This window comes from Leptodactylus fuscus, chromosome 1 (assembly GCF_031893055.1).
Source record: "Leptodactylus fuscus isolate aLepFus1 chromosome 1, aLepFus1.hap2, whole genome shotgun sequence".
Lineage (NCBI taxonomy): Eukaryota > Metazoa > Chordata > Amphibia > Anura > Leptodactylidae > Leptodactylus > Leptodactylus fuscus.
Window position 1 is genome coordinate 328,993,519 of NC_134265.1, and position 26,112 is coordinate 329,019,630.

At 42.5% G+C, this 26,112-nt stretch overlaps 1 protein-coding gene across 1 annotated transcript in view; it reads left to right on the forward strand.

Moving 5' to 3' along the window:
* Positions 1 to 751: 751 nt before the first annotated feature.
* Positions 752 to 26,112, forward strand: part of SH3TC1 (SH3 domain and tetratricopeptide repeats 1) — a 36,575-nt gene continuing 11,214 nt past the window's right edge. The window contains exons 1-14 of the mRNA XM_075260344.1: positions 752 to 775; positions 8,134 to 8,443; positions 10,286 to 10,378; positions 11,996 to 12,117; positions 12,440 to 12,545; positions 13,103 to 13,246; positions 13,801 to 13,996; positions 14,247 to 14,311; positions 16,866 to 17,064; positions 19,550 to 19,686; positions 20,631 to 20,666; positions 23,109 to 23,236; positions 23,903 to 25,460; positions 25,703 to 25,883. Coding sequence (XP_075116445.1) covers positions 8,185 to 8,443; positions 10,286 to 10,378; positions 11,996 to 12,117; positions 12,440 to 12,545; positions 13,103 to 13,246; positions 13,801 to 13,996; positions 14,247 to 14,311; positions 16,866 to 17,064; positions 19,550 to 19,686; positions 20,631 to 20,666; positions 23,109 to 23,236; positions 23,903 to 25,460; positions 25,703 to 25,883 — 3,224 coding nt within the window. The 5' untranslated portion in view covers positions 752 to 775; positions 8,134 to 8,184. The remainder of the gene's footprint in view (positions 776 to 8,133; positions 8,444 to 10,285; positions 10,379 to 11,995; positions 12,118 to 12,439; positions 12,546 to 13,102; positions 13,247 to 13,800; positions 13,997 to 14,246; positions 14,312 to 16,865; positions 17,065 to 19,549; positions 19,687 to 20,630; positions 20,667 to 23,108; positions 23,237 to 23,902; positions 25,461 to 25,702; positions 25,884 to 26,112) is intronic.

Here is a 26,112-nt window from a genome sequence, read left to right on the forward strand (position 1 = left end):
ACCTGCAAAATACAGTCATGTGAATGGGGCTTTATAGAGCTTTCTGCTCCACTGTGACCCCCACACAGTCCAAACTGCTTCACAGTGGCCTCCACACAGTATAATCTGCTTCACAGTGGCCCCCACACAATACAATCAGCTCCACAGTGGCCTCCACACAGTATAATCTGCTGCACAGTGGCCCCCACACAATACAATCTGCTCTACAGTAGCCTCCACACAGTACAATGTGCTGCACAGTAGCCTCCACACAGTATAATCTGCTGCACAATGGCCCCCACACAGTATAATCTGTTCCACAGATGGGTGCTCAAAGAGAGGGCTCTGAGTGCCACCTCTGGCATCCGTACCATAGGTTCACCATCGCGGCTCTAGGTTATATGAATAGGGTTGTCTTGATGAGACTCCCCATTAAGATCAATATACTTATCGCAGTGCTTGTGGATTGCGCTCCTTTACATTCAACTACTTACTCCGCACACAGATCCTGCCCAGATTATGTGCAAATTGTCCGTTTTGCAATGTACAGTGAAACTTATCCATGTAATAATGCAATATTGGTGAATGCCATGGTCATCTGGGTAAATGTTAATGGTCAACTCTTTGTTAGTTTAGAGAGTCCGAGCTAAGCTCTGGGTAGTTCAGTCAACAGGAAAGGTAAAGAGGTCAGACAGGAAGGGATGTATGAGAGGCAGTTCCTGCAGTCCTGTACACAGCGCTGTGCTGGGGAGCTGCTTGTCAGTCTGTGACCGAGAGTCAGCGCCGAGCACCAGAGGTAAGAGATATTTATACTATATCATACAAACCGCACCTTTACCTATAGACACAGCAGAGCTGAGGTTGTCAGATGCAACAGACTTGGGTTGGTCACAGCAATATATGATATGGTTTTACATAGGACTGCAGGAAACCCTACTGAATTGTGTATACGCAGAAGAGCCACCTGTAACCATTGTACTATATACACTATATAACAATAGTGTATTGTTCTGCATTTGTTTTAACGTGTGTGATGGTCACTTTATAAAACACAGCAGGTGGGATCGGTGGGATCTTGGTGCTGAGACCCCTGGTCAAAAGTGCAAAGGGCCAGAAAAACCAGACTGGGCATCAGGGACAATGAGAAGGTCTCAGCACCCAAAACTACTGGCTACTTTCTCTATGACATGTAAGAGTTATTGACTATTGATGAATATTATTGATACAGGTATAGCAGAGCTGAATGTGTTCTGTTTCTGTTTTCCACCATGATAACTTACTGAGTAAAAGGGAATCCAGCATATCATAACGTACAGATGCGGATGAGCTGAGTTTGTCATCTAACAACATTCACCGATCTGTAACTGGTTGTTTCCACAAAGCTAAACCTTTAGCCTTCTCTTAAAGGGAGTGTGTCACCAGGGCCTAGCCCAGCAGATACATAGGTCAGGGTCACCTGAATCAGAAAGTGCTGTCCCCTTGTGAAAGGATGACTCAGTTGCTAAGATATCGCTGTATATTTCAATATGCAAATGAGCTCTTTGGGGTAACGACAGCACCCTTGTTTCCCCAAATAGCTCATTTACGTATTGACAAAATCACTGATATCTCAGCAATTGAGGCAGAGATTCACAAGGGGAAAACGATAACCTATCTATCTGCAGAGCTGGGGTGATATTCTGGGTTCTGGTGACTCTAACCTATATATCTGCAGGGCTGGGGTGATATGCTGGTTCTGGTGACTCAGAGAATGCTTAAAGGGATCCTATCTTTCAAACCCTTTTTTTCTAACTAACACGTCAGAATAGCCTTAAGAAAGGCTATCCGTCTCCTACCTTTCGTTGTCTTCTCCGTGCTGCTGTTTGCCTAAAATCCCGTTTTTTTGCCGGTATGTAAATGAGTTCTTTCACAGCACTGGGGACGGTCCCCAGCGCTAAAACAGCACTTGGGGCGGTCCCAATGCTGCCAGAGAACTCTCCAGCACTGTCTCCATCTTTGTCTGGAACGAGGTCTTCACCGCGTCTTCTTCCGGCGGTGTTTTCTAACTTCTAGGCCTCGGGCCTAGGGCAAAGCCAACTGCGCATGCTTGCAGCCACAAGAAAAATAGCCGCTTACATAGTATTGTAAGCGGCCATTTTCTCATGGCTGGTGAAAGTACTCATTTACATACTGACAAAAACCGGGATTTTAGGCGAACGGCGGCACGGAGAAGACAACGAAAGGTAGGAGAAGAATAGCCTTTCTTAAGGCTATTCTGACATGTTAGAAAAAAAAAGGGTGTGAAAGATAGGATTCCTTTAAGGTTTACTTATAGCTTGGTGGACAACAACCAGTTACAAGTCATAAGATCATGATGAATAGTGTTAGATGGCAAACTCAGCTTTGCCACATCTCTACATTACATATGCATTTCATGTGCAATTTATCAGATGAGTACATTTAGTATAAAGCAGATCCTACCATCTTCATCTGAGATTCCACAACTTGCGCCCCTTTATAGGTATAATGCCCAAGATTTACTACTGTGGTTATGACTAGAGACTGGCATAAGCATGGCGCCTCTTTGATACATCTAGGTTGGGCTAACAATATCTGACATTCTGCAAATATGTGTGGAATCTCAGAAAAAGGGGCTTAAATGTAACACAAAATGCTAAAAATATATATTTACCCCCCCCCACACACACACATATATATGTATATACAGATATACAGTATTGGCCAAAAGTATTGGCCCCCCTGCAATTCTGTCAGATAATACTCGTGTTCTTCCAGAAAATGATTGCAAGCACAAACTCTTTGGTATTAATATCTTCATTTATTTTGCTTGCAATGAAAAAACACAAAAGAGAATGAAAAAAAGTCAAATTATTGATCATTTTACACAAAACTCCAAAAATGGACCGGACAAAAGTATTGGCCCCCTCAGCCTAATACTTGGTAGCACAACCTTTAGACACAATAACTGCGCACAACTGCTTCCGGTAACCATCAATGAGTTTCTTACAAGGCTCTGCTGGAATTTTAGACCATTCTTCTTTGGCAAACTGCTCCAGGTCCCTGAGATGTGAAGGGTGCCTTCTCCAAACTGCCATCAGGAGATCTCTCCACAGGTGTTCTATGGGATTCAGGGCTGGACTCATTGCTGCCACTTTACAAGTCTCCAGTGCTTTCTCTCAAACCATTTTCTAGTGCTGACCTGAAGTGTGTTTTGGGTCATTGTCCTGCTGGAAGACCCATGACCTCTGAGGGAGACCCAGCTTTCTCACACTGGGCCCTACATTATGCTGCACAATGTGTTGGTAGTCTTCAGACTTCATAATGCCATGCACACGGTCAAGCAGTCCAGTGCCAGAGGCAGCAAAGCAACCCCAAAACATCAGGAACCTCTGCCATGTTTGGCTGTAGGGACCGTGTTCTTTTCTTTGAAGGCCTCTTTTTTTTCCTGTAAACTCTATGTTGATGCCTTTTCCTACTTTTGTCTCATCTGACCAGAGAACATTCTTCCAAAACGTTTTTGGCTTTCTCAGGTAAGTTTTGGCAAACTCCAGCCTGGCTTTTTTATGTCTCTGGGTAAGAAGTGGGGTCTTCCTGGGTCTCCTACCATACAGTCCCTTCTCATTCAGACGCTGACGGATAGTACGGGGTGACACTGTTGTACCCTCGGACTGCAGGGCAGCTTGAACTTGTTTGGATGTTAGTCGAGGTTCTTTATCCACCATCCGCACAATCTTGCGCTGAAATTTCTCGTCAATTTTTCTTTTCCGTCCACATCTAGGGAGGTTAGCCACAGTGCCATGGGCTGTAAACTTCTTGATGACACTGCGCACGGTAGACACAAGAACATTCAGGTGTTTGGAGATGGACTTGTAGCCTTGAGATTGCTCATGCTTCCTCACAATTTTGCTTCTGAAGTCCTCAGACAGTTCTTTGGTCTTCTTTTTTTTTCTCCATGCTCAATGTGGTACACACAAGGACACAGAACAGAGGTTGAGTCAACTTTAATCCATTTCAACTGGCTGCAAGTGTGATTTAGTTATTGCTACCACCTGTTAGGTGCCTCAGGTAAGTAACAGGTGCTGTTAATTACACAAATTAGAGAAGCATCACATGATTTTTCAAACAGTGCCAATACTTTTGTCCTCCCCCTATTTTATGTTTGCTGTGGAATTATATCCAATTTGGCTTTTTGAAAATTCTTTTTGTGGTTTTCCATTGAAGACAAATTAAATGAAGATAATAATACCAAAGAATTTGTGATTGCAATCATTTTCTGGAAGAAAATTAATATTATCTGGTAGAATTGCAGGGGTGCCAATACTTTTGGCCAACACTGTATATATGTAAATCTGAATTGTTAGCTATGCTGCAACCTGTCACTGAGTAGCAAACACGAAAGTTAAAAAGTAACCGCAGGAAGAAAACATTAGCAGGCTGCCGGTGTGAGCGATTAATATGTGGCAATGTGTCCGCTGTGTATTTGTTTTACTGTGTACTGAGTGCCAGAATGTGCTCAGAAAATAAACTGCGGACATGATCCGGGACACAAGCACAGGGATGTCTGGCCAGGGGAAGATCAGAAAGGAAAGAGCGAGAGGAACTGAAAATATTTATAGGATTGATGATACTTATTGTCCTATAACATATTGTAATATCACAATGAGAAAAATACAAACTACTGCACCTGAAAAAATTCAACCCTGCTACAGATAACAAACCCAGTGCTACATCTAACAAACTTAACCCTACTACATCTGACAGGCAAAATGCTACTATACACAAAATCTCACTTTAAACTAACTCAGTAGTAGTAATATTTCTAGGACAGAACTGGTAAGATTACTATAAAGGCAGCACTAACATTCCTAAAGCTATATTACTAGTAACATACTATAGAGACAGTACTAGTAACATTCTAAAGATATATTACTAGCAACATACTAGTATAGAGACAGTACTAGTAACATTTGTAAAGCTATATTACTAGTAACGTACTATAGAGACAGTACTATTAACATTCCTATGGAGACAGTACTGATAATAGTCCTATAGAGACAGTGCTAATAACACATTTGAGGACAATTAAAACGGAAACATTTTTTCTAATATAAAGAATTAAAAAATTTGCAGAATTTTATAGATTTTCTCTAACCATCTTAGTGGTGACATCTATTGTGTTGATCAATTACCAATGGATATGACCATGAATGCAGGAACTGTCTATATTCCAAGTTCCAGCCATGATGTCCTTATTGTGTCCGTGTTGTCTTCTCATACATGTACTGTCCTCCTGATAACCAGCCATGATGTCCTTATTGTGTCCGGGTTATCTTCTCATACATGTAGTGTCCTCTTGATAACCAGCCATGATCTCCTTATTGTGTCCGGGTTATCTTCTCATACATTTAGTGTCTTCCTGATATCCAGCCATGATGTCCTTATTGTGGTCGGGTTATCTTCTCATACATGTAGTGTCCTCTTGATAACCAGCCATGATCTCCTTATTGTGTCCGGGTTATCTTCTCATACATTTAGTGTCTTCCTGATATCCAGCCATGATGTCCTTATTGTGTCCGGGTTATCTTCTCATACATGTAGTGTCCTCCTGATAACCAGCCATGATGTCCTTATTGTGTCCGGGTTATCTTCTCATACATGTAGTGTCCTCCTGATATCCAGCCATGCTGTCCTTATTGTGTCCGGGTTATCTTCTCATACATGTAGTGTCCTCCTGATAACCAGCCATGATGTCCTTATTGTGTCCGGGTTGTCTTCTCATACATGTAGTTCCCCCTCCTGATAACCAGTCATGATGTCCTTATTGTGTCCGTGTTGTCTTCTCATACATGTAGTTCCCTCTCCTGATAACTAGCTATGATGTCCTTATTGTGTCCGGGCTATCTTCTCATACATGTAGTGTCCTCCTGATAACCAGCCATGATGTCCTTATTGTGTCCGTGTTGTCTTCTCATACATGTAGTTCCCCCTCCTGATAACCAGCCATGATGTTCTTATTGTGCCCGGGTTATCTTCTCATACATGTAGTGTCCTCCTGATAACCAGCCATGATCTCCTTATTGTGTCCGGGTTATCTTCTCATACATTTAGTGTCTTCCTGATATCCAGCCATGATGTCCTTATTGTGTCCGGGTTATCTTCTCATACATGTAGTGTCCTCCTGATAACCAGCCATGATGTCCTTATTGTGTCCGTGTTGTCTTCTCATACATGTAGTTCCCCCTCCTGATAACCAGCCATGATGTTCTTATTGTGCCCGGGTTATCTTCTCATACATTTAGTGTCCTCCTGATAACCAGCCATGATGTCCTTAGGGCCCATTCACACTACGGATACGCTAACTGATTCTGAACGTTAAAATACATTCAGAATCAGCGCATATAAAGCAGATCCCATTCATTTCTATGGGAACAGGCATACGAGTGCTCCCCATTGAAATGAATGGGCTGCTTTTTTCTCTACGAGCGCTCCCATTGAAGTGAATGGAAAGTGCCAGCGTGTACGGCTCGGAATGAGCCGGGTGAGCCTTACACGCGAGCGCTTCCCATTCACTTCAATGGGAGCGCTCGTAGAGAAAAAAGCAGCCCATTCATTTCAATGGGGAGCGCTCGTATGCCGGCTCCCATAGAAATGAATGGGATCTGCTTTATATGCGCTGATTCTGAATGTATTTTAACGTTCAGAATCAGTCAGCGTATCCGTAGTGTGAATGGGCCCTTATTGTGGTCAGGTTATCTTCTCATACATGTAGTGTCTTCCTGATAACCAGCCATGATGTCCTTATTGTGTCCGGGTTATCTTCTCATACATGTAGTGTCCTCCTGATAACCAGCCATGATGTCCTTATTGTGTCCGGGTTATCTTCTCATACATGTAGTGTCCTCCTGATAACCAGCCATGATGTCCTTATTGTGTCCGGGTTATCTTCTCATACATGTAGTGTCCTCCTGATAACCAGCCATGATCTCCTTATTGTGTCCGGGTTATCTTCTCATACATGTAGTGTCCTCCTGATAACCAGCCATGATGTCCTTATTGTGTCCGGGTTATCTTCTCATACATGTAGTGTCCCTGCCTGATAACCAGCCATGATGTCCTTATTGTGTCCGGGTTATCTTCTCATACATGTAGCATCCTCCTAATAACCAGCCATGATGTCCTTATTGTGTCCGGGTTGTCTTCTCATACATGTAGCATCCTCCTAATAACCAGCCATGATGTCCTTATTGTGTCTGGGTTGTCTCCTCATACATGTAGTGTCCTCCTGATAACCAGCCATGATGTCCTTATTATGTCCGGGTTATCTTCTCATACATGTAGTGTCCTCCTGATAACCAGCCATGATGTCCTTATTATGTCCGGGTTATCTTCTCATACATGTAGTTCCTCCTGATAACCAGCCATGATGTCCTTATTATGTCCGGGTTATCTTCTCATACATGTAGTGTCCTCCTGATAACCAGCCATGATGTCCTTATTGTATCCGGGTTATCTTCTCATACATGTAGTGTCCTCTCCTGATAACCAGCCATGATGTCCTTATTGTATCCGGGTTATCTTCTCATACATGTAGTGTCCTCCTGATAACCAGCCATGATGTCCTTATTGTGTCCTGGTTATCTTCTCATACATGTAGTGTCCTCCTGATAACCAGCCACGATGTCCTTATTGTGTCTTGGTTATCTTCTAATACATGTAGTGTCCCTGCCTAATAACCTGTCCACAGTAAGGACATTATGGCTGGGTTTCTGACAAGTCCCAGACCATAGAAAGTTCCATCATTCATGGTCTTATGCAATGGAAACCGATCAAGACAGTAGACTGTGGGCGCTAAGATGGTTAGAGAAAATCTATAAAACTCTGCAGAAAGTTTAACCTTTAATTGACCACAAATCTAAATATGGCTTTTTCCAAACCTGGCTTTTTCCTTTCATATAATGCGCCCAGGGTCATTGACTTTCTCCGGAGACTAGCTGTAACTTGGTACGAAGAATGCTATTGATTTCTGTCCAAAGATCTCATCTTGTGTCTCCACATATTCTATAATGTAACTCCTGGTCTTCTACTTGACGTTGTTACTTTCAGACATAGATGCTGATACTTTAGTTAATATCCTGGATGATTTTCATTTTCCAGGCCAGACGGGTCCATTATTACAATGCAAATATAACAAGGCCAGACTAGATTATGGAACCCGATGAGGTAGGAGCCATCCCCTCCTGTACCAGGGTGCACAGACTTCACCCCATTGAAGAAGATGATTTGGAGGATGTAGAAACAACATTGGAGCCTGCAGACCAAGCACCATCAGAAGATAAGAGTCAAGAACATGTAGAAGAACGCGCCAATGGAGAAGGGCAGGAGTCTGGACTCACAGGGGCTGTCCACAGCTCAAGATCCATTGTTGCTTCTATGAAGAAGGTCTTATCATCTCTAGGACCCAATGGTAAGAGCCTGGGCCTCATCCTTCATAATCATATAAGTGACCTGAAAGACTAGGCAAGGTGGACCAGCACTAAACCACACCTTAGTTCACCAGAGCCACTGGTATTGTGGCTGTAATATGTACACTAAATATTTTTATGGTAATGTGGGCCCCACTTACCATGTGCTATCTATCATAATGGTGTATTTGTATATTGTGGAGAGGCTTTTGGGCCTCTCTTCGCCGCCGATCGGTAGAAATGCCGATTTTCTTTGGTATGCAAATGAGTTCTCTTGCAGCATCCCCAATGCTGCGAGAGAACTCTCCAGCGACGCCTCCGTCTTCTTCTGGAACGGCCTCTTCATGCGTCTTCTTCCGGCGCTGGGGGTCAAACATCTACGCATGCGCAAGTCGGCTCTGCCATCGGGCCTGCACATGCGGGCGGCCTCTTTTTTCGTGGTCGCTTACGTGAGCATACGCAGTACACTCCTGTGGTAGCCATTCTTAAGGCTATTCCTACGTTTTAGGGTGCATTCACACTGAGTAAACGCTAGCTTATTCTGAACGTAAAACACGTTCAGAATAAGCGGCGTCTAAAGCAGCTCCATTCATTTCTATGGGAGCGGGGATACGAGCGCTCCCCATAGAAATGAATGGGCTGCTTCTTTCACTCCGAGCAGTTCCATTGAAGTGAATGGGGAGTGCCGGCGTATACGGCAAGCTCTGCTCATGCCGGAGCGTACACGCCGGCACTCCCCATTCACTTCAATGGGACTGCACGGAGTGAAAGAAGCAGCCCATTCATTTCTATGGGGAGCGCTCGTATCCCCGCTCCCATAGAAATGAATGGAGCTGCTTTAGACGCCGCTTATTCTGAACGTGTTTTACGTTCAGAATAAGCTAGCGTTTACTCAGTGTGAATTCACCCTTAGTCAGAAAAAATTGCATTTTAATGATAGGATCCCTTTAATAAAGTATATTACAAAAATGTTCTTCAAACTCCTCTCTATACAATAGCGGTTTTTCCAGCAGCACTATTCCCAAGGCCCCTACTTAACTGGTCCAAGCTGCCGCTACATATAGACAGACCCATGCAGGTAGACAGGCCAAGAACAAGGATGTTGCAGTCGTTTTTCATGGATATATGGTATTTCGGCTTTCTGTAATGGTTCTTATACTCGGAGCTTTCAGTCTAGAAATCCATCCGTGTTTTGGGGTAAATTGTGGGAATGTATTTTTTGGCAACTATATTTTTAAGCTGAACAATGGAGCCGACCTATTTGTGATAAGGCTGCTGGGAGCTTGTAGGTAAACATGGGTATGGCCTGTGCAGATAGGGGGATTATATTGGCTTCTGTCCTATAGTAACAGCATATCCGCCATGGCTGCCAGACTATAGGACATCTGCTTAGGTTCACTTCTGTTTTCACTCCTGATAAGAAAGTATAACATTGAACATGATGGAACAAGCTTCGTGTGAACACTCTCATTCTTTATTATAGATCGTTGCCTATATAACGCCCCCTAGTGTGCTGAAAATATGTTAACCATTGCGAACCATTGTACATATAGAATCAGTCTGTCCAAAAAAATGAGCATTTTTCTAAATACATTACATTACTTAATTTTATCTAATTCTGAGTTATTATACTCCGGAGCTGCATTCATAATTCGGCAGACTTTATAATCTGCTAGCATTAGGAGTAGATGGATGGATAAAAGATACTGAGAGGTAGTAAGACTCCCATATGGGCACAATGGCAATGAGTGATGTGTATAGGACATATCCTTCCCCTATTAATACCATGTGTTGCAGCAGATACCTATGGATTTCACTGTCTTTAAATACGTCTTTCTTTACAGCAGCCTCTTCGATTCCAGATTTCATTCACATTAATGACTGTCTCAAAGAAAGTTCGGAAAAAAATCCTGATCAGACAGAAGCCATAGTGTCAGGTAAAGAATTTTTTTTTATATATATATATATATATATATATATATTTTTCTTTATTTTATATTATACTTCCTGTACTAAAGAAAATATAGCCATTCCTGGTAAACTTGCTCTTGAACAACCATTCGGAGTAAACACAGCTGTAGTGTAAAGCATGGTGGATGGCGGCAACAGCTTGAACCTCTGCTGTCCAGGAAGTAGAATACGACTGTCCTAAACCTCCTACTAGGGCTGGGTTCACATCTGTGTCGGAGTCTCTGTTGCAGAAACCACTGAAAATTTGCGACTTTTCGACAGTTTTGAAGCAGTGGACACCCGGTCACCTAATCAATGGGGTCCACTGGTCTTCCAGTTGTGTAATCATCGTTGTAGTGGACCAGCTCTCCGCCATTCAAGTCCCCGACGTCCCAGAATGACGGAGAGACCGGCGCTAGTGTGAACCTATTGTAAGTGTAACTAATGTAGCAGAGTTGGGACATGTTCTACCACCTTTAGTCCCTATCATTTATATCTTATCATAGTGCCATGGAAATTAGAACGGTCCGATATTCTGTTGGATATGTTCTATAGGGTAACAGTCAAGCCACAACCTTCCATGTGCCATCTATAATACTGGAGTCTTCTTGTATGGCAGATGGGACTTTAGGCTCCCTCGTGCACCAGGTCTGGGATGTGACTGCTACCTCTGCACCCCCTACATCCCCATTGTAAGTCAATGACAATTCATGCTCAGCTGGCCTGTGATAACAGATCTGCAACGTTACATCCCATGAGATTAGCGGAACTAATTTGTACAGAAAAGGAAGTGTTTTTTTGTGATTTACCTCTAAGGGAAGGAAATCGGGCAGGATATGAATGTATTTCACAGGTTCTGATATGACACAACAGACAGTCGGTCTGGTAAACAAAGTAACTTGCTGACAAATATAGTGTCATGATGGTATATAACAGTGTGATATCTAAAGACACAGCGCAGCAAAATCTGCAAAAAAAAACCCCAAACATATAATCTGCATGTATAATCTTAGAGTAGGACTCTACAGGAACTTTTTGTAGTGTGATTTTACAGTTTTCACCATAAAGCTACAGAATAATATAGTTTGCTGTTGAAAATTTTTTAACCACAACTTTAAAGGGGGTCACCAGAACCCAGCATATCAACCCTGTCCTATAGATAGATAGGTTAAGTTTACCAAAACCCAGCATACAGTATCAATCCTGTCCCATAGATAGATAGGTTAGGGTCACCAGAACCCAGCATATCAACCCTGTTCCATAGATAAATAGGTTAGGGTCACCAGAACCAACATATCAACCCAGCCCTACAGATAGATAGGTTATGGCCGCCAGAACCCAGCATATCAACCCTGTCCTATAGATAGATAGGTTAGGGTCAACTGTGTTTTCCCCTTATGAATCGCTGCCTCCATTGCTAAGATATTGCTATTCATGCAAGCAGTTTTTGTAGCAATTTTGGAGGTCATAACTGTTGCTCCAAAGAGGTAAGTGACAACACCCTTATTGCTCCAAAAAGCTTATTTGCATATTGACAAAAACATTGTTATCTCAGCAACAGAGACACCGATTCAGATAACCCAATCAAAGCTCTTGTCCCATAGATCTCAACATCCATCTTCTTATGGTCCGAGGTGGCGTCCCTGACCCCCAACTCCAAGCAGAGCTCAGGAACAGACTCCGTCTACTGGAGAATGACAACAAGGAAGTGGCCGCAGTCTTCTGTGTGAGTTCTGACATATCTTGAGTTTGTAAGAGGATAAAAAAATGTACTGTACTTATTGTCATGGGTAAACTCACCTAAGAAAGCCCTGTCAGCATGTAAACCACTGTGCTGCACAGATCTGAGCAAGATCTCTACAAAATTAGAACTACCAACTTCTGCACTACGTTCTCATCGCTGCTGACAATTCAGACACATTTAAGCACTTTTCAGTAATTTTTGGGTAAACATGGAAAACCACTTTGATAAGTGGCAAATTTGATCATTTCCTTACATACAGATTATTTTAAAAAGTCCATAAAATATTGTGTGTTGCTGTTTCTAGGAGCTGTCGGCTCGGCTGCTGGCTATTGAGAGTGATAAGGACGTAATAACTGTGACATTCAGAACGTTTGAAGAAATATGGAAGTTTTCTACCTACTATTCCCTCGGTAAATGAGGAAAGTTTGTAATGTACAATGAGTCAAAATTGGGTTGTATTTGTGCTGTATCATCTGTTAGGTCATGTACATTGTTGTATTGTAGCGCTGGCCAGAAAGTCAGAAATTTATTAGGCACATATACACATTTTTGGTGCAATTTGTGAAATTTTTGGCAATTTTACTTGGTAAATCTTCCCTAATCTGTAGGATGAAGGCCATGTACAGTGGAGTAGTCACCAGTAGTCCAGGCTTACAATTTCTTCCTTCCCGCCTTCCAAAATTCATAACTTTTTTGTTCTGACATAGCTATGCGAGGGCTTATTTTTTCCTGTCCCACAAGGGGGGCTTGAACCGGCAATCCCCAGTGCAATATACTGCAATACATACCCTAATAGAGATGAGTTGAAGAGAACCCAAGGTGAAAGATCTTAGGAAGTAACTAGTGGTCCTCATCACCTGTAGGTCCTGAGTGTCAGAAGGATTGGGCAGCGTATGGCTGGAGGGCCACTTTAATGCTATTACAACCATAGTAAATCTGCTCATTGTTCTGTTGTGACTATACACAGGATTCCTGAACCACTGCATGGAGAACATATTTTTAGACCAGTCTTTTTGGCTGACTTCTCCGGAGGAAGATGATGTCGGGATTCAAGTAGTGTTAAATGAAGGGTCACTAAGTCACATTTATAGGAGTCTGCTAATGGAGGAAGGTAGGTAAGACTTTAATATGTCTTATAAGAGGTTAGGTCACTCCTATCAGTAAGGATTTAGATGCCCCTTCACATGAGACGTAGAGGAACTAAAAAGGGAATGGACCATATTGAAAATACTTTAACCCTTTTAGTCATCAGTAGAAATCTGGGTGCATCATGGTCCGCTGTGTCCGCTGTAGGATTTCCAAATATATAGGAGAAAAGTTGGCAGGAATGGCTCAGGGACATAGCTATTGGAGGAAGTGGCATAACTAGGAATGGCTGGGCCCCAAGGAGAACATTTGACATGCCCCCCCATTATCCTGAGGAAACAATCCGCATGTAGGGGTGAACATGGTCCGCCAGGATAGATGCATACTTGTGCTGATCCATCGTGCCTTCCACAATGATGAGTGCACCCAGATGGCTGATGACACGTGCCTTCTGCCATTGGTTATTTAACGTTGACGTCAAAAGTAGGCGCTGGTGACATTAATATGACTGGACTGTGTAGAACCTGAGTGTAGAGAATAATTTATCTGACATTACATATAATGCTTTTCTTTCCGTAGGGATGTACTTTGTCCTGTGCTCTGACAACTCCATACAGCAGGCTGTGGTTGTCGATGGTGCTGTGCAGATAATTCAGTCCAGCGCTGGCCCTGCTGATGGTCCAAGTCCTGCCTGGACAGAGATGGATTCTTCCACAAGTGATGACAGTACATTGAGGCCTAGGACCATCATGGAGCCGCTATGTCCATTTCATCAGTAGGTAGACGCTTTTTTTTCATTCATTCATTCATTCATTCATTCATTCACTTTCATGTCATACCTAAATATTGAATTCTGTGCCCTTTCTGCATGGGCATAGCTGGGGGGAGTGGGGCTATCGGGTCCTGGATTTTGGGTGCTGGGGATGGAGTGTCAGGGTTGAACCTGGGTAAAAGAAAGCCGATCTATGACTGCTTGACCTCGACATGGTTATTGTATTGTATGATGCTATTTTATATTATTTTAGGTGGTTCCTGAAAAAAAATATAGGTTCTTATGTCATGGCGGATAGTGGACAGAAAAATCAGATTGGTAAGTTCAACACATCCTCATGCTACCCATGTTAATACACTTAACATCATTAAAACACAATTTTTTCTGGTTGATACGTAGGAATAGCCTTAAGAAAGGCTATTTTCCTACCTTTAGATGTCTTCTCTGCGCCACCGTTCCTTAGAAATCCCAATTTTTGGCGGTATGCAAATGAGTTCTCTCGCAGCACTGGGGGCGTCCCAAATGCTGCGAGAGAACTCTACAGCGCCGCCTCCATCTTCTTCAGGAACATCCTCTTCATGCGTCTTCTTCCGGTGCAGGCGAAGAAACTTGTAGGCCTCGGGCAGAGCCAACTGCGCATGCCCACAGGCCACAAGAAAATGGCCGCATACTTACTGTGTAAGTGGCCAGTTTTCTTGTGGCCGTGGGCATGCGCAGTCGGCTCTGCCCGAGGCCTACAAGATTGACCGCCTGCGCCAGAAGAAGACGCATGCAGAGGACATTCCTGAAGAAGATGGAGGCGGCGCTGGAGAGTTCTCTCGCAGCATTGGGGACGTCCCTAGTGCTGTTAGAGAACTCATTTTTATACTGACAAAAACCGGATTATATACCGAACGGCGGCGCGGAGAAGACATCTAAAGGTAGGAGAAGAATAGCCTTTCTTAAGGCCATTCCTACATGTCAACCAGAAAAAAATGTTTTTTAGTGATAGAATTAGGGGGCGTTCACACTACCGTCAGTGTCCGACATGTAGTGTCCGCTCCTAGTGTCCACTCAAAATCTGTCACGGACACTAGGAGCGGACACTAGATGTGTCCGTGACACCTGTCATTCACTTGAATGGGCATCGGGTGCGTTCTTTTGCACTCCGTGCCCGTCCTTCCCTGTCCGCAAGAGAAGATGTCCGACTTCTCAAGCGGACAGAAAAACCCTGCATGCAGGGTTCCTCTGTCCGCTTGAGAAGTCGGACATCTTCTCTTGCGGACAGGTAAGGACGGGCACGGAGTGCAAAAGAACGCACCCGATGCCCATTAAAGTGAATGGCAGGTGTCACGGACACATCTAGTGTCCGCTCCTAGTGTCCGTGACAGATTTTGAGCGGACACTAGGAGCGGACACTACATGTCGGACACCGACGGTAGTGTGAACGCTCCCTTAGAGATGAGCGAACAGTGAAATGTTCGAAGTTCGAAATTCGATTCGAGTAGCTGCTCAATACTCGACTGTTCGATCGAATATCGAACCACATTATAGTCTATGGGGAAAAAATACTCAATAAGGGGGGAACTACTATTCGACTCAGGAGAGTCACCAAGTCCACTATGACACCCCAGAAAATGATGCCAACACCCTGGAATGCAACTGGGACAGCAGGGGAAGCATGTCTGGGGGCATCTAACATGCCCAAGTCACTGTATTACGTTGGGATCCCTGTCAGTTTGCGATATGCGCGAGCTGACTTTTTCCCATAGTAATGCATTGATCAGCGTTGATTGGACGAATACCATATAGAGTACAGCATTCGGCCAATCAACGTTGGTTCTGCCGGAGACTTCACCTCCTCACAGACAAGCCTCTTGCAGAACCAGTGTTGATTGGCTGAATGCTGTACTCTGTATGGCATTCGGCCAATCAACGCTGGTCAATGCATTCCTATGGGAAAAAGTCAGCTCCCGCATATCGCAAGCTGACAGGGATCCCGACCAGATAGAGCCCCAAAGAGCTGGGTGAGTAACAATCCCACCTAAATAAAGGTAATCCCTAGCTAACCCTGCCTGTACATCTATCCCTGTCTCAAAATCACATAGTTCACAGTCTCATATGAACCGGATATTAAATCCACTAGTCGTATAAGTTGGAGAAAGAAAAAATATCCTTGTACTGTGTTAGCCAGTGAATATGAAATGAAAGAAATTTTTTGAGAGAAGTCCTCAGTAGTTGATACCTTTTTTAAATCACCTGATGTAGCCAGCCAATTACTTTTTCCATTTTTTTTTCTATTTGTCGTTGTCGTAGTTCCTGTCCCACCTCCCCTGCGCAGTTATTGGTGCAAAAAAAGCACCAGGGAAGGTGAGAGGGGATATGAATTTTTAGTGAGTTTGCCACACGGTGTTCGACTGGAATCAAACATCTCGAACAGCCTGATATCCGATCGAACGTGTACTCGGTTGAACGCTGTTCGCTCATCTCTAGATAGGATCCCTTTAAAGGGAATCTATTGCCAGAAATTGGCTATTTTAAGCCATGTTAAAAAATATTTGTAAAGTGTTTTAGATACTTTTGAAAAAAGAATTCCATGTCACAATCTATATTAAAAATAATATAAAATCTTGCAATTTTCACTCTGACCACTAAGTCTAATAATAGCCTGACACTTGCCAATTCTGAAGGGGTTTTCTTTGTAGCAGTCACCTCATTTATTCAACACAGGATTACAATACACGTTAACACCTCTATAACACCTTTGTGACTCTAACCTTAGCCTATATAGCTAATTCTACTTTCTGCGGAAATCACGTCATATGAACATGTTGTATATTGCCCTTTATTTTCTACAAATGAATTGTTGACCATAGATCTATATGTCTGTTAGTATCTACAGGCTGGGTAGAGGCCACTGTAAGTCATGACAGTGATGTCCCTGATGAGCTCAGCTATCAGGGTGGAGACATGATAGAAATAATCACCACTTATATTCAATGCATGGAGTGGTTTGTGGGGAAGAACCTAAGCACAGGAGGCGTTGGATTTGTGAAAACCTGCAATGTGAAACCTTATGTGCCGGAAAAAGGGTAAGAAATATGGCAAGAATAAATGGAAGATCTGATTTATGGCTGATACAGTGTTATGAAGTGATGACGCTACTTACAAGGGAGCAACCATTACATGGTCTTTACCAATATGAGCGCCGGACTCTTTACAGACTCTTTAATGTGTACCTCAAAAATCTATGGAGCGAGCTGCGTGCCACTAGATATATACATATGATAGGTTTTGCCCATGTCCTCTTTGACCCTGCCCAATCCCAACCAGTCTCTTTATGTACCACACAGTACAATGCTCCCTTATAGCCCCTGCAGTATTATTTTGCCTTGTGAGTTCCACCCAGTATAATGCCCCCCTTGTATGGAGACACAGTATAATGCTCCCTTCTTCTGACCCTCACACAATATAATGCTCCTTTCTTTTGATTCTCACAGAATATAATGCTCCCTTATATATAACAAAAAATAAGGAGAAAAACTCCTGACTTACAGTTCACCTTGTTCCACAGAGTCTTCGGGGTGCACGATCTTTCGCCTTCGGACTCAGAAGGCTATACGTATATAGCAAATCAATTGAATAGAAGACCGCTCTCCCTCCGGACTTTAATAAAATCTAACTTCTAATTCATCTTGTTAAAAATTACAAAAAGTAGTACAAAAGATTGTGAAAAAGTAGGAAAAAAAACAGAAAGGTGTCTAAAACCGCTAATGCTTTTCAGGACAAGTACGTATGTCCCTTAATCATAGCCATGGTAATATGCTCCAGAGTGCACAGGAAAAACTGAGTATATATATGCTACCTTTCTACCCTTCTACCTCATGTGTTCACAATTCATTAATTACACATTGTTCCCACACCTACATTTTTCTTGGTGGTGTTTTTTTCCTACTTTTTCACAATCTTTTGTACTACTTTTTGTAATTTTTAACAAGATGAATTAAAAGTTATATTTTATTAAAGTCTGGAGGGAGAGCAGTCTTCTATTCAATTGATTTGCTATAATGCTCCCTTCTTTTGACTCTAACACAGTATAATTCTCCTTCCTTTTGACTCTCACACAGTATAATGCTCCCTTCTTTTGACTCTCACACAGTATAATTCTCCCTCCTTTTGACTATCACACAGTATAATTCTCCCTCCTTTTGACTATCACACAGTTTTAATGCTCCCTCCTTTTGACTATCACACAGTTTTAATGCTCCCTCCTTTTCACTCTCACACAGTATAATGCTCCCTTCTTTTGACTCTCACACAGTATAATGCTCCCTTCTTTTGACCCTCATACAGTATAATGCTCCCTCCTTTTGACCCTCACGCAGTATAATGCTCCCTTCTTTTGACTCTCACACAGTATAATGCTCCCTCTTTTTGACTCTCACACAGTATAATGCTCCCTTCTTTTGACTCACACAGTATAATGCTCCCTCCTTTTGACTCTTACACAGTATAATGCTCCTTTCTTTTGACCCTTGTACAGTATAATGCTCCCTTCTTTTGACTCTCACACAGTATAATGCTCCCTTCTTTTGACCCTCATACAGTATAATGCTCCCTTCTTTTGACCCTCATACAGTATAATGCTCCCTTCTTTTGACTCTCACACAGTATAATGCTCCCTTCTTTTGACTCTCACACAATATAATGCTCCCTTCTTTTGACCCTCATACAGTATAATGCTCCCTTCTTTTGACTCTCACACAGTATAATGCTCCTTTCTTTTGACTCTCACACAGTATAATGCTCCCTTCTTTTGACCCTTATACAGTATAATGATCCCTTCTTTTGACTCTCACACAGTATAATGCTCCTTCCTTTTGACCCTCACACAGTATAATGTTCCCTTCTTTTGACTCTCATACAGTATAATTCTCCCTTCTTTTGACTCTCACACAATATAATGCTCCCTTCTTTTGACCCTCACACAATATAATGCGCCCTTCTTTTGACCCTCATACAGTATAATGCTCCCTTCTTTTGACCCTCATACAGTATAATGCCCCCTTCTTTTGACTCTCACACAGTATAATCCTCCCTTCTTTTGACTCTCCCACAGTATAATGCTCCTCCTTTTGACTCTCACACAGTATAATGCTCCCTTTTTTAACCTTTACACATTATAATTCCCCATTATATTTCTTCACTGTGTGGCCCCGCATAGTGAAATGTGAAAAAAAAAGAATACTCGACCTGTTCTCTTGGATTGTACTCTGGTAGTGATGTCAGCGATAGGGGGAGAATGCTGGCGGCTCCCTGCTTCACCATAAGGAGTACCAGTACTCACTGAGAGCTACACAGACAGTGGACTATTGGTGTATAGAGGAGGGAGGACGTGTCCCCATGGTCATGCTGGAGGGGACGTTGTGGGGCTAATGATTGTCAGGCCCATGCCAAGATTGGGGAGTATAAGGCGGTGTGACAACCCTGTCCCTCCAAGAGAGGGCTCTACTTTGAATGTTTTTGGGTACCTCCCCCTTTATAGGTCAGTTCCTAAATTGTTTTCTCCCCATCCAGGCAGAAGAGCACAGACTTCCCCATTGATAACAGTGACTTGAGCAGAAAAAGCACAGAGGAAGACTTTGACTTTGAAGCAGCGAAGATTTTATTGCAAAAGATGTCTCAATCTGATGTCTGCCACTTGTACACACTGGGTAAGTAATGTGGTAGGTCCTGGTGGGATGGTTTGGCCATTACAACTTATACATAGAAGTGTATTGATCCTATTTAACCACATGGACCGGTTATGCTGCACATTTTCCATCTGGATTTTGCAGTGGGGGGGGGGCATGTCCATGTCATATTACAGTAGTGGACATACCATAAGAGTAAATCTATTGCTACTATTTGGCGCTGATTTTGAGGTGGAGTCTTCCTTTAAATCAGCGCCAAATTCCACCCTGATTCAGCCTCAGAACCCGCTGATTAACCCGAGTAGTCAATGAGTGAAAGTTGTGGCAGAAACCAGATGGGCAGAAAATGGAGAGGAATTTGAGGCAGAAGTCCAACTCAACAATTCTGTTCACTTTCCACTGTGTGAAGGGCCCCCTTTAGTATTTCCCTTTGTTTTACTGAAAAAATGCTATAAAAATACTGAAAAATTAGTACTGGTATATAATTGTTGCTAAATCCTCTCTGTTCTCTTGTGCACCCTTTGCTTGACTTTATTTTACTTGCTGCTCCTTGTATCCCTGTTATTTACATGCAGTGAATCTGTGGAAAAAAACTACATTTCTCATGATTCATCTTCCTACTCTCAACCTCTGTGTTCCTCTCGTTTCTCCATTCTCCCCTGCAATGAAATCACAGGTAATAAATAATTTCCACATCCGACGTCACATGCTGATATAAAGTTTTGTTTGCTGGATGAACTGCTCACAGGGAGGGGTAGTGAGCTTGTAAATGAAACGTCACTCTGAGGTCAATGACCTGAAAATAAATAAGATAAAAAAGGCTGAATTTATACAGGATATACTAGGAAGTGTTTTGTATTGATTACTACTGCTGTTTGACCCATATATATATTTTTTTTTGTTAAAAAACTGGATAATCCCTTTAATAACTCTATGTCCTTTTTTTAATTTACATTTTATAACAGATCAGTTTGAGGAAACAGAAACTTGTCAAAATAAAGGTAAGTTTACCAAAATGTGGAATTCATAGCTCACATATTCTTTTGATGGTAATGATAACTGTTTCTATATGCAGAAGACCTGTTAAAGGGAAATCGTTCACAGGTTTGGGGCCCCCAAACAAGTAGAATGTCCTTATATTGCTAGGGTTTAAAGAACGTGCCAAGTATTTCATTTGATTCTTGCGGTCCCCCTGATCAATTTGGTGTTTTTCTTTTTAAAATCCGTCCACCCATTCAAAAGATACGAACCCTGGAAGATTAGCTGTAAACTAGCTCTTATTCTCCAAGTGGGCGGTGACCTTATGTTTTTTCTCCACCCACATGGAAAATCAGAGCTAGTTTACAGATAATCTTCTAGGGGCCATATCTTTTGAAGAGGTGCATGGATTTTAAAAAGAAAAACACCAAATTGATCAGGGGAACGGCAACAATCAAATGATGTATGTTATTTAACAGGTTCTACTTAGTAACAGGTCCTATCATTAAAACTCATTTTTTTCTGCCTACCAAGTAGGAAAAGCCTCAAGAAAGGCTATTCTTCTCTTACCTTTAGATGTCTTCTCACGCCGCTGTTTGGTATATAATCTGGTTTTCATTGGTATGCAAATGAGTTCTGTCACAGCACTGGGGGTGGGCCTCAGTGCTCAAACAGCACTGAGGGCATCCCCAATGCTGTGAGAGAACTCTCCAGTACCGCCTCCATCTTCTTCAGGAACGGGTCTCCTTCCGGCGGTGCTTTCAAACTTCTAGGCTTCGGCCAGCCGACTGTGCATGCCTGTCGGCCACAAGAAAATGGCCGCTTACAATACTGTGTAAGCGGCCATTTTCTTGTGACCGGCGGGCATGCACAGTCGACTTTGCCCTAAGCCTGAGGCCTAGAAGTTTGAAACCGCCGCCAGAAGAAGACGCGAACAAGACCTGTTGCTGAAGAAGATGGAGGAATTCTCTCGCAGCATTTGGGGCGCCCCCAGTGCTGTTTGAGTACTGGGGCCCGCCCCCAGTGCTGCAAGAGAACTCATTTGCATACTGAAAAAAAATGGATTATATACTGAACGGCAGCGCGGAGAAGACATCTAAAGATAGGAGAAAAATAGCCTTTCTTGAGGTTATTCCTACGTGGTAGGCAGAAAAAATTGAGTTTTAATAATAGGATCCCTTTAAGGCAGTGGCTAAACTGTGCTGCTATGGGGCCCGCAACTTTACGGGGCCTGTTCAGCCCCCTGGTGCTTTTTTTCCCTTAAATAGGCTGCTACGTGCTGGAATACTCCAGCCGCTATTTACCTACTAGAACCTGCTCCAGCCCACGACTGCCTCCGCTTCCTCTTCAGCCTCCACGAGGCCCCATGTACCGCACTGAACAGCGTCGTCCTTATGCTGTGTCAGAGACTTGATGTGTGATGGACAGGGCTCCCTGTAGAGGGGGCATTTACTGCATGAGGGCCAATAAAGGGGGTATTTACCGTTTCACATCATTCTGCAATGTGAAAACGTGGACATGCATCTAGTGCACTAATCTGATACGAAGATGTTGTCCCATCAGCAGGTGGTCAGTAAGTGTTAATGAAGGTTATATTGACATCTATTTGATATATTTGTGTAACTACTGGAAACACCACAGATCATGAGAATGGGGTCCCCAAATCCACTGTTGTGTGGTTTGGTCGTGTGCATGGTGACTACCACCATCCACGGTGAGACTGATGGAGACAGCAGAGTACATCACTTGGCTATTTCTATCAGTTCCAAAGAGATTAAAGTAAAAAAAAACAGAAAATTGAGCAATTTTTAGTTTTTTATTCATTACCTAAGTCACTCTATGGTATTTCATTTGTCATACAGTTGCTGTTCTTTTTTATTTTTTATTCCTATTGTTCGATGATTTTTAATGTTTCTTATGTATATATCTATGTTGCTTGAAGTGACTGTGCACTTGAGGAAGGACTACCATATGTCCGAAACGCGTTGTGCTGTTCCATTTGTTATTAAAGAAATTTCTGTCATCTTCTGGGTGAGCGCTGTTCTTCAGGCTGAGCATTGTATCAGGCCGGCCCCAATTTTTCGTTGAAAGAGATTAAAGTGGCAGTCTACATGTGTGACCACCTCTATTCAAACAGAAAACTTGGGATCCCCACCAGAGGCGCTGCTTCAAGTTCCCTGTCCCCAATGCAAAATCTGTAACTGGGCCCCACTTACCATGTGCTATTTATAATACTGGCGGTTTCTTATGTTATAGGGAGACCTTTGGGCCCACTTAAGCTCCACAGCATAGTAGTGATTGCTACCTGTGCACCCCCAATATCTACACCTTGATCCACATCAATATACAGAATACAGTTCTACATTTTTAAACAAATCTCTTTCAGCTTATATTAGAGGAAAAGTTATTGCTACAAATTTTATACATTTGCAAAGCTAATTTATCTTTTGTTGCTTCGACTTTAGAAAATGTTCCTGGGACATCAAGTAAAGACATCAACAACCTAAAGGAAAAACTGGAGACATTTTTGAGCATGTCTGCCTCTGGTACTCATTGTTTGGATACTTCCAGTGACTTACAGAATACAAGCTTTGTTCCTTTCCAAACCCAGTCCTCTCTTGATAAATATAAGAGCCTGACCGTTCAAGATACAATCTCTATTCCCTCCCAAATCCAGACTCCTCTTGATGAATATGAGAACTCCACTGTTCACGATAAGAACTCTCTTCCTTCCCATGTTCAAACCCCTCTTGATGGACATGAGGACCCCATTGTTCAAGATACAATCTCTCTTCCCTCTCAAATCCAGACCCCTCCTGATGAATATGAGGACCCCACTTTTCAAGATAAGAACTGTCTTCCTTCCCAGATCAAGACCCCTCTTGATGAATGTGAGGACCCCACCTTTAAAGATAAGAACTCTCTTCCCTCCCAGATCCAGACCACTCTTGATGAATATGATGACCCCACTGTTCAAGATAACAACTCTCTTCCCATCCAAGTCCAAGACCACAACCCTCTTGATGAATATGAGGGCTCTACCTTTCAAGATAATAACTTTCTTCCTTCCCATGTTCAGGCACCTCTTGATAAACATGAGGACTCCACTGTTCAAGATACAATCTCTCTTCCCTCTCAAATCCAGACCCCTCCTGATGAATATGAGGATCCCACCTGTCAAGATAATAACTCTCTTCCCTCCGAAGTCCAAGACCACAGCCCTTTTGATAAATATTTGGACCCTACCTTTCAAGATAAGAACTTTCTTCCTTCCCATGTTCAGGCACCTCTTGATGAATATGAGGACCCTACCTTCTGTATCTGTGTAGAAGAGGAGAATCATGACTCCTTACAACGTCTACTCTCATTTCTAAACCGTGAACAGTATCAACCAAGTTTCAGAAAGTTGTATGATGTCTCATACACCTTCTTACAAGCCACATTTCATGGATATGATGAAGAAGAAGAGTTGGTTCGGTACCTTAGTGTAGCAAGAGGAGCAGCTAAGAAGTATTGTATGAAATGGGCTCAGGCAAGAATTTGCTTTCTTCTAGGGAGGCTCTGCACTAAGAAAAACAAGTTCTCCCAAGCTCGTGTTTACTTTGAGGAAGCCATGGGTGTTATTAATGGAGATTTCTCTGATATTTTTCTTTTCACCGCTGTCCACATGAACCTGAATGCTATTTACCTAAAACAAAAATCTAAGGACAAAAGTTGCCAAATGATTGAGAAGTCTTCATCTTTACTTCTCGGACTACAAAACTATATAAGCAGCAGTAACGTGGAAGCAACGATTCTGAAATATGCCATGACAAAGGCAATCCTGAGCCAAGACCAGAAGAGCGAAATAAGAGTATGCCAACTTTTGGCCAAGACTTTCATTGACTTGAGACAACACAATGAATCTTTGCCTTTCATCGAGAGGCTACAAGTCTTGGACAACTCAATGGACTCTAGTAAGAGGTCTTCATCGGGATACTACTTCCAGTTGGCTAATATTTATACTAAAAAGTGTTTGCCACACTTGACACTAAGCTGCATTAAAGTAGCATCTCAGGCTTCTTGTACCATCATGGACTCTTTAAGACAGATTCGATTCATTGTAGAAAATACTTCTAAGCCTTGTGGAGTCAAAAAGCTGAAGCAGATATTTCCATCTCAAATTGCTTATCATCTAAGACATGCCCTTAAGTCAGTGGTTACCGACCAAGACCAGGAACTGTGTTGTTTCATATATCTGAGATTATCGGACATGTGCTCAAGTCATAGACTATACAGAGAGGCTCGATCATATATCATGAAGGCAATGGACACTTTCCCCATGGATATGAAGTACAGGGTGGACATTTTAGTATCACTTACTTGGCTCTACATGCTTGATGGACAGAAGACCATTGCCCTTGATATATTGAACTGGGTGGTCTCATTTTCTGACTGTACCCAACACCAGCTTGGTATTGCACACAACCTTATTGGTATTGCTCTGAGAGGAGAGGGTAAGATTGAAGAAGCGGCCAGACATTACTGCACTGCCTTGAAGATCTCAAGAGAGATGGACAATTTGCAGAACCAGGCGGCTGTCCTGGCTAACTTTGGCATGTTATTCTTGCACTTGAAAGCCCGGATCCTGGTAGAAGTGTTCTTGGTTAAATCTGTGACTCTTTATTCTGGACTTCCAATTATGGAAAATGGTGCAAATTTTATCTATGTCTTATTAATGCTTGGAAGGCACTACATCGCAGGAGATCATAAGGAACGGGGACGATCTTATTATGAATGGGCTCTTCTGGTTGCACTAGAAACAAATCATTTGGAAGGTAAGTTACACAAAACATGCTTTAACAAAAGTCTTGGGGGGCCCCATGTCAAATGTTCGCCTTGGGGCCCCGCCATTCCTAGTACATAGTATATTATAATCTGTTATAATGGTTATTGTGTTCCTTGCATAGATCAAGCACTAGATAAAATGGATAGTATGGATGTAAGATAATACGTCATGTTGCTATGTTGGTTGAGGATTCCTATAATATATAAATGTTCCTCTCTCTTTTTCGGACAGGCCAGCTCTGTGCCGTCCAGCTCCTGTGTCATTTTTACAAGGCACTTGAAGTCAATGAAGCACAGTGCATCATATACAATGAATACCAGCTGTCCTTAGCCAAGAAGATGGCTGACAAAGTTCTGGAGGGTCAAGTGCTCGAGACCATCAGCCAGCTGTATTTATCTTTAGGTACTGAGAGGTACGTGTAAAGTAAAAATATAGGTACTACCTGTCATGTATAATCCAGGAGAGGATCAGTAGTGGTAATGCCCTTGTAAATCTTAAAGGAGATGTCTGGAGGCAATAAACATGACTATTGCACTTATGATAAAAAAGTAAAGCACTTATTAGTATCCAGTAGTAAAGATTAGAGATGAGCGAGTAGTATTCGATCAAGTAGGTATTCGATAGAATACTACGGTATTCGA